This window comes from Berghia stephanieae, chromosome 13, assembly GCF_034508935.2.
Source record: "Berghia stephanieae isolate SIO BIC M18660-M18661 chromosome 13, UCSD_Bste_1.3, whole genome shotgun sequence".
NCBI lineage: Eukaryota > Metazoa > Mollusca > Gastropoda > Nudibranchia > Aeolidiidae > Berghia > Berghia stephanieae.
Window position 1 is genome coordinate 31,280,554 of NC_088372.1, and position 12,806 is coordinate 31,293,359.

Sequence of the window (12,806 nt, forward strand, 5' to 3'; positions counted from 1 at the left end):
CAATCTCATTTCTTTTACACGCGGAGCAAGTGCTACCAACTGAGCTATCAGGATCCCCCCCCCCCCCCCCCCCCACGATTACTCTCAATAATATAAATAAAAAGTATTCTCTTTATCCATCCTCTGCAAGAAATTTTTCTTTAGGCTCTGTCTCGAGAAAAGACCTAGATAGCCTTGGCATCAGATGTAGTGTGGTGCAGCAAAGTGAGCATCAGGAACTAAGAATCATGTTAAAGAGAAAAAAAGAACGAAATCCCCCCTCCCAAGAAAAAAACCCAAAAACCCCCAATAAAACATAAAACAAAACCAACCAAGATTCTAGCGGAGATTAATCCAGGACATCTGACTAGGTTCATGTGCATTCCATATCCACTGCACTATCTCGCTTCAAAATCACTTCATAAGAATAATGCAATAACGGGATTACCATCTTAATCTGGTATCATAATATAGGAGTGAAGCCTGTGTCAAACAGTAAATTTAAAATTAAATTGGTCAAAAATACAAAATTTTGTTCCCTTGCAAATTATTTTTTTTTCAAATTCCCTTTATTCATCCCATTGCAGAAATTTGTCTCTAGTGTCTAGTCCAAGGAAAGACTGGAATAACCCAGGCGTCAGCTGGAAATTGAGCTAGAGCAAGGTGACTTGGTCAAGGCCACACAGTGCAGTGGCAGGTGATCGAACTCGGTACCTTTCGGGTACAAAGCAAAGACCGTACCGCTGAGCCACGCTGCCCCGTTGTTTTAAAACAGAAAGTTTCATTTTTCAAAATGGTAGATATTCAATTCAATGTGTCGAGTTCACTCCTACATAATACCATTTTGAGGCAGTAAGTCAATGATTTGAATCATCACCTGGCAGCTGATTCTGATGTTGATGATCCATGAAGGGCATTAACGTAACCTTGATCTCCGTATTTGGCACGTAAGCTGAAAATTAAAGAAAAAAGAAAAAGAAAAAAATGAATTGAGTGTTTATATAGTGCAATATCCAATGAATGTGTTCAAAACACTTTGCAAGGGGTCAAAAGCCAACAGCAACAGTTAATATGTAGGACGAGACATAACGCCTGTAAGGCCTTATCAATTTTTTTTTTTTTTTTTTTTTTTCAAAGACAACAATGTCATTGGCCAGGTACTCGTTCTATATCGGAGTACAATGAAAGAATGTGAGTAAGGAACCTTTTCCGAGGAGTCAACTTTTCATTGCCCAAATTAGATCTCAAACCAAAGGCCTATCAGTATCAGGTTAAAAGCAAGTATCTACAAAGCATACCACTACAAAGAAGTAAATTGATCACAAAAATATAAATATTTCAATTAAAAATGCACATGGTTGATTTTTTCTTTCTCTAAGGCATCCTTTTTGTACAAAACATTTCAATTTCAATATTCTGCTGTCACTCATTCGCACTTGAATTGAGTGAGGTTATCTGTAATAATTGCCTTACGAAGAGACGCAATGTCAGAACCAAAACGTTGAAATCGTTGTCACCAGTTTGCTCAATGTTCTGCCATTTAATCTGAAACACTTTTGTCAGTAAAAATATGATGGCATAGTTACAACATCTATTTGGTGATTTACTCTATGCTTGCCTTGTTGGCATGATACAACTTTAGGAGGAGGGGTCTCATCCTTATGATGTTGATAAACCGTTCTCATCTTTATTTTCATTTGAATAAACATATCTGAATATATATTGTTACGTGCGTATACACTTGTAGCACTACCCTTGTAGTACCTATCCAACTTCTCTATATAAGTCATTAATCAAGACCGTTCTCCCTAGTACCCATCTCAGTCACACCTGCTAATAGAATGTATTATACCCCGCTCTCTCCTTAACGTCCTGTCCAACCTATATTATATCTAGTAATATTTGCCTATAGTCAGTTGTGTTCCTACTCTCGTATTGATATCATGTATAAACTGTTTTATTAAAGTGCTCATCTTAACCTGAATACATCCTTGTTTGTTTATTATATTTGCAATACTATCTATGATCGGACATTTACATAAACCTTATTGTTGTAACCAAATTATATTATGGTGACAACACGTAACATATATCACATTTTTATTTTGACTTTATTGGGGAGGTTTGAAGAAAGTCGTGTGTCAAAAAGGTAAATCATGTGTGCCTATTTTCATAGAAGCATTCAAAACCTCTTTTGTCATTATTCACTTTGTATTTCTATATAATTTTATGGTTATGCAACAGCGCAGGAAAAAACTGCTGCACTAAAATCGGAACAAGTGGTGAGAGTGAGAAAAAGACAAGACACAAAACTTACCTAGTGGGGGCCTCTTCTTTGGCGGTTTCAACATTTGTAGGGCCTATGATGTCCCTCCAGTCTTTGACTACTGACTCACCACTGATACCCTTGGTCAATACTAACACACGGCATGGACCGCTGGTTACAAACTTGATGAGGTCGTTGAAATATTTCTGAACAAAAAAAAAAATGTTAATTATTTCTCACCAGAGCTCTTGGCAATACTAACACGGGTCGCAAGCAATAAGGTTTGAAATATTTCTGAACAAAAAACAAAAAAAAAAACAAAAAAACAATCACTTGAAGTCGCATAATAATTGATAAAAAGCAAAAAATGTATTATTCCCCCGCCTCCCCCCCAAAAAAAACAACCCAAAAAAGACCCCAGAAAACAAAACAAATTTAAGCATTCATAAAGAGCAATATCCACTCAATGCGCTCAAAGTGATTTACAAGGGGTCCCTTGCCAAAAACAACACAAAACATGTAAGATGAGACTTGACGCCTATAATGAATCACAAACAGACAATATTGCGGAGAGACCATGGCATTGATTTTCTAACAACAATGGTATGGTAACAAGGAGTAAAAAACAAAGAAAGCAAAAAAAAAAAAAAAAACCAAAAAAAAAATCTGAAGAAGGGCGGTTGAGGGGTTGATGATAACACATGGCCCAGCAAGACTCAAAACTAATACATAGAGGTTGTGAAATGGTAATGTAACACAGGAGATTCTTGAATTTTCCAATATTGTTAGTGGAGAGAGAGAGAGAGAGAGAGAGAGAGAGAGAGAGAGAGAGAGAGAGAGAGAGAGAGAGAGAGAGAGAGATGGGGGGGGGGGGGGTTGGAAAGAAGAAAGCGTGGTCTTTTTGGCACCTTTACTCTCCAATGCTTTTAAATTGAGGATGTTTGACACTAATTACTGTTCTTTCAATGCAGCTATAATATCGTATGTTGTTACCTCATCTTCCAAGTCCTTGTAAAGTTCAACTGCTTCTTCTTCTGTGAGTTCCCTTTCCTCGTTCGCCAAAATCTCAATGTCTCTCTCTTCAATCTGGAAATACAAAGAGATAAAGAAAGAATGAAAATTCCATTGCTGATGGGGACATTTCCAACCATGATATTGTAATTAAACTATTTGTGGGGTATTTGTTTGTTTGCTTCTTTTTTTTTAAATTGAATGAGAAGGGGATTTTTCCCCAGATTCTAGACATTGGCAAGATAATAATAATGATGAATATTATCATAATAATAATAATAATAATAATAATAATAATAATAATAATAATAATAATAATAATAATAATAATAATAATAATAATAATAATAATAATAATAATAATAATAATAATAATAAAAGTAAAATGATGTTAAGTATTTCTCAGTGACTGTAGAGATGACAATGATCATAAAACTCTTTCCCCAGCCATGTGCCGGAGGATAATGCATTTCACACACATTACTCCAGTATGAGCAAATATCTATCTATTATACTACGCATTGATTGATATTAAACTATTAGAACAAAACGGTTGACTCGTGAATAAAAATTCAGTTCCGTATGGGCTGGTGGTCAGGGGATTCAATGATGGGCATGGATGGAGCATGTTAGAATCATAGAAATGAGCAACATAATTATGCATTATTTACTTGATTTTACTCCAATCGTGAATCTTTCCCGCTATTACAGCAGAATTGAAATTTGACACTCTTTTATTCTAAACATAGAATTCTGAGAGTACCATGGACCAGAAAGAAATCAAACATACTGGTTCTTATTGATGCAGGCCAAAGTTCCAGAAAACTGTTGGCAGAAGTTAAAATGAGAAAACTGACTTATTATGGACAATTCCGGAGACACAACACCATCCAAAAATCAGTGCTAGAAGGAAAAGTAGCTGGCAGAAAGGCACAGGCAAACCAAGGAAGTCCTGGATAGGAAAGGTGGAGGCAACAACTGGCAAAAAGATAATCGACTGCTCGGTAATGGCCCTTGCGCATTAAGAATGGCATTCCATGACATTCAACCTCTGTAGGGAAATGGAACTCCGGTAAGGTAAGGAAGGTAATTCTAAACATATGCAAGATTTATTCCTCACCTCTTGAATAATTTCATCAACTTTTCCTGCAGCCACCACATCTGGTTTGATGATGGCGACTGTGATTCCTTTGGGCTCTAATATGTATTGGAAATGTTGTCAAGGTAGTATGGATGATTGGGAGTAAGGAGGGGGGGGGGGGGGGGGAGAAAAGGGGGAGGGGTGGGTGGGTAGAGTGATAAATAAAAGTTAGTTCGGAGATTTACCTTTATGCCATTGGCGATTATGAATAAATTACAAAAGTCTATCTAAAAAATAAGATTTTTAAAAAATGTTTAAGTCAATGTATTTCATTCACTTGGAAAAAAATAAATTTCAACCACTATAACTTTAAGTCTGTTTGTTTTGTTTAATTAATTTTTGTGATGCCTGTCACAATTTAAGATCATTTCAACAATTTAAAAACTAGTTAAAATTTATAACAGAGATACATTTAAAGAAATAGTCAAGATTACCCAAGATCCAATACGGAATAGTTTCAGATCTGAAAAGTCTATTCTTATATTTGAATTGCAACCATTTCATTTATGAGGAAAATATAATGGAGATAAAGGAATCTGTTAAAACCAATGTTATTGTCAATAATCATTGATAGATTATCATTTTACTAATGGGATAGTCTCTTAAGCATTTTTCCCCTCCCGTTCATCAAGTGCCAGAGTGTAAAGTCTTTAAGATTATGAATTCTTTCAGACATTCAACAGCCTCATCAATTTTTTTTTCTCTGGAGCTGGATTCAATTACTCTATAGAGATGTAACTATACTATGGCAAGTCAAAGAAGAAAATTTTCCATATAATATCTACAAGTAAGTTGCGGATGTAAATAATTTAAGTGAAGCAATATTAGAAGTATCGCCTTGGCGTTTCTGGAAGAAAAGAGACTAAGATAGAGACAGGGCAACAGATAGACAGATAGATAAACAGATAGATAGATAGAGATAGATAGGTATATAGCTATAAAGCTATAAAGCTAGACAGATAGATAGATATATAGATAGATAGAAAGATAGATATAAAGATAGACAGATAGATAGATAGATATAAATAGATAGATAGATAGATAGATAGACATAAATAGATAGATAGATAGATAGATAGATAGATAGATAGATAGATATAAAGCTAGACAGATAGATAGATAGATAGATAGATAGATAGATAGATAGATAGATAGATAGACAGATAGATAGATAGATAGCTAGATAGATAGCTAGATAGATATATAGGTAGATATAGAGAGAGATAAAGAGAGATGAAGAGAGAGAGAGAGAGAGAGAGAGAGAGAGAGAGAGAGAGAGAGAGAAAGAGAGAGAAAGAGAGAGAGAGAGAAAGAGAGAGAGAAAGAGAGAGAGAGAGAGAGAGAGAGAGAGAGAGAGAGAGAGAGAGAGAGAGAGAGAAAGCAAAATAGAATCCAATCGAGAAACATAGTTAAGGAGGAAGGATTTATATTTATCTTCACAGTTATTGCGCATTAAGTGTTACAAGCATGATAAAATAATTACTATCTGGAAATGAATCATATCTATTCAATCACAAAATAAAATGATTTTACAACCAACGGTGTAAATGTTGCAAGCCATTTTAACTCTATCCGTATGTCGGGGGTAATTTTGTTACCCCATGACAATATATAGTCAAATAAAGAACTATCCCTATTCGTAAGTCGGGGTGATGTTGTTAGCCCATGACAATATACAATAACATAAAGAACTATTTCTTTAATTTTACTATATATTGTCACAGGGTAACAAAATTAGCCCCGAAGGAGTAGAAACACGAATTATGATTAGGGATGATTAACTAATAAAGCAAATTAAAAACTTCAATAAGATCATAAAAATTTTTTTTTTTAAAGCTTTTTAAACTGACACTGATATTTAAAGCACAATCTTGATTGCATTACAATATTACATGAAAAATATGACAATTAAAACAGCACAATCCTATGCTTTAATTCCTGTTTTTGAAAAGCAAGCTATATCATGGCTCACAAAAACAATCAAACAACACATTCGAAGTCCACTATACCTTAGCATTGTATACAGTAAAATGTGCCCTATTGTGTGAACCTGGTATTATGTCGGAACAAACGAACTTGAGCTTTGAGCTTTTTATATAGCGCAATATCCACTAAACATGCTCAAAGTGCTTTACAAAGGGTGCCTGACCAACAGCAACAGGTAACATGTAGAAAGAGACATGAGACCTGTTCGGCGATATTTAATTTTTTTCGCTGACAGAGACAACAATGGCCAGGTACTCATTTTTCACCTGATTACAGTGAGAGAATGTGAGTAAAGAGCCTTTTCCAAGGACTCAACTATGTGTCAAGCGAGGCTCGAACCCAGGACGTTCCAATCCAGAAGCGTGTGTTATACCACAAGACCAAATATCCGCACTAGAGGAAGAAATTTTAGTTTAAAGCCAAAATGATCCGAGAGAGGAATTACGCTTTTATAAAGTCCAAAAAAAATAATCATTTTAAGTAAAATTTTATAAGTTAAAATTTAATCACAAATTAATAAGTGCTAGTTTAATGTCTTTGTAATTGAATGATTGTAATATCACAATTTAATGAATGGAAAATTAATTTTCATCAATGAGGATAATGTTTTTTCTTCTTCCGTCTTATTTGTAACACATTTCATAATTATTTGATAGCAAGCATGAACACTTTGAAAGAAATCAAATATAGCTTTGACACGTTGTGTGTCTCCTATTCCAAAAGCTTGAGGGTTGTTGCTTTGTAACCTTTAATTTTCTGATTGCTTAAAATCAATCAATAGTTAAGAAAGTGACATGCAACAGTAGTTGTCAATAAAAATTATGAAGCCATAATTACAGAGACAGATGATAACATTCAAAAGCAAAATTCTTCCTGAAAGAAGAGAGAAAGAACTACTGGAAAAAAAAAAGAACTTTCAAAATTTGTTGTGATGGAATGAAAGAATAACAAAAAAAAATTTCAAGTGTGGAGAAGATTCAATTTGATGTGCAAATTATATCACTTTTTAAAAATAAATATTCATGCAATGTTTTTAATGGTATTTTTTTTGTTTTGTTTTGTTGTTTTTGTTTTTGTTTTTCCAAATAAGATTATTGAAAAATCATTTGAGGAGAAGGATAAAACATACATGCACTTCTATAAAGTTTGTTAAAGATAATTCCCCACTTCCCATGCAAGGCCTCTTCCCCACTACCTGTTTTGAGCCTTATGTGTTCTTACAGGTTGTAAGCTCGAGCAAATAATGTTTGTGCACAAGGGCTCAGTCAGATTTTCTTGATTTTGTCACTATCAATCCATAGTAAATGGTTAAGTTTTATTAACCAGTTTTATTAAAAGTTTTATATTTAAAAAAAACACTTTGGTGTTCCTCTTTTTTAAAAAAATCTTCTATAAGTAGCATAATATGAGCTTAAATTTTTTAGACGTTTACAAATGAATTGAGCTTTGACAAAATAAGTTTTGAAAAACAGAAAAAAAAATTAAGAAGACATTAAGATAAGATGGTTTTTTTTTTTTTTTTTTTTTTTTTCATTTGTTAAGAACAATGAATCCTCATTTTTTTTCCTTCGCAAGAGGTTTCAATCATGAGGCTCTCAAATATAAATATCAAAATAAAAATGATGAGCATTTGAAAGAAGCGTAGAATGTCTTAATTACTCTTATGACAGTAAAGATGCATTTTAAAACTAATATTATGGTCACAAAATGAATACACAAATTAGACGGTGCCATTAACCCAAGAAAAAAAATATTATGACAAAGAACATATAAAGCACTGCTCAAAATTTACATTTCGGGTTCCACTTTATCAAAATATGCAAAGAGTAAGAGAAATAATGTATTAATATTACTTTAACAGTCCTTGGGATTGTAGACCCTAGACCCTGACTCGGAGGTATTGGAAATATGGCACTCATTATCTTGCTTGTAGTAAGATGACATTTATAAACAGACTAGATTTTTATGAAAAGGCATGGCTGCTGAACCAACAATCCACCATCGTAAAAATATAACAAATAGTGTCAAAAAGACCTGAAAGGAATGAAAAAGAATTGCAGCAAAGGCGGAAATGAGCAGGTTTGGTTGGTGGGGGAAGCCTCTCAAGGAATAAAATCTTTAAAAAGGAGTTTTCAGTAATTTGATAAAGGGACTCCCCCCCCCCCACCCCCCTTTCCCCACCCGCTCAAAAAGTTTGCTGCAATTTCATTTGAATTTTGACTACTAAAGCATTATATATTCTTGGTTCTCATTTTAACTTTTGATTTGTTTGTTTGGGTTTTTATTTCTAAAAATCCCCGAATTAGCATGATCAATTGTTTCTGCTTCAAGCAAAAAAATGTTAGAACAACAGCTTTAAAAAATATATGGTCATCAAAATATAGAATAAAAAAGCAAAAAAATCTTGTTCAAAATCATTAAGACAACAACAAAGCATAACAGGATGAAAACTGTAAGAAAGGAGGTACACCCATGCAGTAAAATATAGAGATAGAAATATGTAAAATGCATACAGTATAATGCATGCACTAATCCGGTTATAATGAAATTTTGTGGACAAGTAAATTTATCTTGTTTCATCACTTTTGCGCTGTAAGGAGATTAAGCGAAAATGTGACTAAGAAAGTAAGTTTGGGCTTACCGTGATTATTTTCATTTCTGTTCTTTTTCATTTGCTACGAGGCCAATAATATTGTTCTAATGGTATTCGTTATAACCGTTTTAGTGCACAGTAAAACTTAGAAATTCTATTTGATAGAAAATACCTTCATCACTGCCACCACCAGCAGAGGAAGAGCGATCACCACCTATAATGCGGCCAGTATCAATTATCTTAATTGTTTTTGTGTTTTTAAACATAATAATGCAATAAAAACAAAATCTGAGAATCAAAAATCAAAATAAATCTCAACTCACAATAAAACTGGATAAACACATTTCTGTTTTCCTTCAGTAAATGTTTCATTACATTATTAAAATACACTAAATGCTTGATATAAAATTATTTGGGCTTAATTATTGATTAAGATTGACAAAATAAAAAAAAATAAAAAAAATAAATAAATAAAATCCTTAGCAGGATCCGACTGTTTTTTTCTTTTTGGTATGATTTCTGGATCTGTTTGCTTTTTCCAGATTAAAAAAAATTCATTATTCTTTCTTTTAAAAAAAACAAAACAACATTGCCACGATTATCAAAATGATTTTTCTTTTTCGTTTCATTGGCTATTTGTCTCTATGTTCAGTTTAGTTTTTTATCTACCATAAATCTCAACTAAGAAAAGTATGTATTTCAATTCAAATCATGTAATTAAAAATCTGTAACATTTCAATTTCGTAATAAGAATTGCAAAAATGAACAAAAACAAAAACTGCAACATTTTTTTTTTGACATACTCGTTTCATACTTGCGGGCTGCAATGGGAGATTTATCAAGGGTAGCATTAAATCTATAATGTGTGTGTATTTAATACATTTGTGTATATATTTGTGTTTATGTATATACCCCTAAAAAATAAAAGCAGAACGAATAAAAATCAAAACAGCATTAGAGGGTCTCAAACCGGTTCTGTTTTCAAGATAAACTGCACAATGATTAAAAATGTAATTCATATGGTGAAATTGGTTGACTTTTAAACATGACATGAGCTTTGGACGTTTTATTCTACTGCACTTTGGCCTAATTTCACTCCTATGCTTGATTGCTTGCTTGATCTGATTTAAGACATTTGACTCTCTCTCTCTCTCTCTCTCTCTCTCTCTCTCTCTCTCTCTCTCTCTCTCTCTCTCTCTCTCTTCTCTCTCTCTCTCTCTCTCTCTCCGTTTCCTTTTCTATTCTCTTCATTGATATATAGAATTACCCAAAGATAGCCTTACCACACAAGTCCCAGAAGGTCCTCTTTAGATCATATCGACACTACTACACAATATACTATGTGTATATTAAAATAGTAATAATCATTAGGACAGACACAGTTATTGAAACAAACTTTACCTTCTAGCTCTCTTTCTATCTCTTCAGCCTCCTTGGCTGCAATTTCTTTCTCAGCTGCTCTTGTCAACACAGGATCCTTGACCTGAATTTATAGAGATACATCTTAAATGCCCTGCTGATATAATAGAGTTTTTCCTTCCTCCTTTTACTTTTAGAGCTTTTTACAAATTTCAGCCAAACACACTCTTTTTAAAGAAAGATGTCTTATGTGTGATATCCAACTTAGTGTGTGTGTGTGTGTGTGTGTGTGTGTGTGTGTGTGTGTGTGTATGTGTGCGTGTGTGTGTATACATGCGTATTTGTGTGGCACTGTGTACACTTTCTTGATACTTTAGGGTATGTGTACCATATCTTTAAAAATATAAAATTACTGTGATTTGTCCTTATCAATACATAACTTATAATAATATAGCCCATATATTACAGGGATATAAATGCAAACTTGAAAAAAAAAATTCTGAATTTTGTGAGCTTATTTCAAGTCTACATCGACAGTCTTGGTGGGTACTTAGGTAAACGTTCACTTGACACTCCAACAATGGGTTGATAAATGACCTTGTGCCTGTGACCCGTTTTTTTTCCAATATGAAAGGGGAGGAAGAAGGGGGGGGGGGGGGGGATTTTGAGTGACAGATCTCAGAAAAAATCCACTAATACTTTGGTTGTTCATGGATGGATTTGCTGGCGTTGAGATATAAAGAAATATTTAAAGAGTTTGGGGAAACTGGAAAATGTGAGAAAATTAGGAAGTCATGATAATTATGAAAGATTTACATCCCTAATATATCGTCCATTTAACGTGCAATGAGTCTGTGAGGATTGGATAACGTGCTGAATAAATCACCATCATAATGGTCATTATCACCACCATCATCATCATCATTATCATCACTACCACCACCAGATCATCATCATCATCATCATCATCATCATCATCATCATCATCATCATCATCAGGTCAAACAATTAATGCTCTTTTAATACAAACCCTTGATTTAGAATTCCCGAATTATGGTGGAAGTACCATTAATACACGTTGCATTACCTCTTTCCTCTCTGCTTGTCCCTCTAGGACTTTGTGCTCCTGTGCCAGCTGTTCTGTGATTGTTCTTTGGATCTTAGGAGCGTTGGCGCCATGAATATAACTTACAAGAACACCACCCTAAACAAGGCAATAAAAAAAAAAAGAGATTATCCAAGGGATCAAAAAAATTAAAATTGTGATACGTTTCTCAATAACTGAAAAAAAGCAACGAAACAAACAACAAAAACATTAAAAGTATGAGAATCTATATATACAAAATAAAAAAAAAAAAAATTAAAGAAAAAAAAAAAGTGGTTATGATATCAAAATAATTGCATTTGAAAATAAATCAATTTCATATTATTTTTTTTTTCCATTTCATAGCTTTTTATTGAAATTAGTATTGTAATATTACAGGGATTTAAACTTGAACAAAATTATCATAATGAGATCTGCGTAACCTTTTCACCGGCCTACACCATACGATCCTGACAAAGATGACTCTCTTTGTGCTTCCTATCGGTTATGTGCTCTCTGGATTGCAGTCAATAAGACAATTTAGGTCATAGAAAGCTTCTGTTTACTTACAGCATAGAATAAAAATGTTGGCTCACAACGACCTCTGTATTTCTCTAAGGCATCTATGGTGTCTGCTTTGGCCTGAAATAAGAATGTTCCATGTTAATGTTGATCTATAAAAAAAAACACAGCCAAACAAAAGAAAAAAACACAAAACAAAACAACAAAAAACTACAACAAAACAAAAGCAAAAACAAAACAGGCTTTTACAATTGTTATAGTAAGCTTTATTCCCTGTTTAAATATTTGCTGTCTTTTCAGTTTGAGAGTCAATGTTTCTCTCTTTATTCAAAGTCTACTAACGATTCATTTTGAAATGTATCTTAGGTAGTAGTTTACCCGACTCGACAACACACATCATTTTCCATCGGTGTTTCTTGAGGCTGTCAGTGGCTTCATTAAAAATTGATGAATATAAAAGGGCCATTTTACTGCAAACCCTAGTTCTGACCGTTGAGCTGACCACCACTCCTAATGAATAAACAACAGAGGAGCAAATCTCTCTGTACATATTAAGCAAGTCAGTAAATATTGGAGTACTTCTACTTGTGAGTGTTGTTTGGTCATATCACTATGTTAGGTGTAACAGAAATACCAGTCCAAGGATGCCACTAAAACCTTTTTTTTAGAAGGGGGGAGGGGGGGGGGGGCATCTCAGAATTGTTTTGAATTGATCTGCTTGTCTACCTTGCTTCCAGGGCTGTTTTTTCTCTCAACCACACATAGATCAGAGTTATCTTGAGCCGCTGGCAGATTTTGTTAAACCAAGTAGTTGACAGCAGCAGCTTCTAAAGGTTGCCCTACAAAATTACGACAATCAGCCTAA

General features: G+C 33.8%; 1 protein-coding gene across 6 annotated transcripts in view; it reads right to left on the minus strand.

The window, feature by feature from the left end:
• Positions 1-12,806, minus strand: part of LOC144959345 (thioredoxin domain-containing protein 6-like) — a 43,631-nt gene that overhangs the window by 27,667 nt on the left and 3,158 nt on the right. For 2 of the 6 annotated variants that reach the window (XM_078891914.1, XM_078891911.1), the window contains exons 4-11: positions 11,990-12,061; positions 11,423-11,539; positions 10,378-10,459; positions 9,149-9,190; positions 4,377-4,453; positions 3,239-3,331; positions 2,297-2,451; positions 857-931 (exon numbers count right to left, since the gene is read on the minus strand). In XM_078891914.1, the coding sequence (XP_078748040.1) occupies positions 857-931; positions 2,297-2,451; positions 3,239-3,331; positions 4,377-4,453; positions 9,149-9,190; positions 10,378-10,459; positions 11,423-11,539; positions 11,990-12,061 (713 nt within the window). Of the gene's footprint in view, positions 1-856; positions 932-2,296; positions 2,452-3,238; positions 3,332-4,376; positions 4,454-9,148; positions 9,191-9,779; positions 9,798-10,377; positions 10,460-11,422; positions 11,540-11,989; positions 12,062-12,806 lie in introns of all 6 variants that reach the window. The other 4 variants (XM_078891915.1, XM_078891912.1, XM_078891916.1 and 1 more) reach the window with 2 other exon arrangements.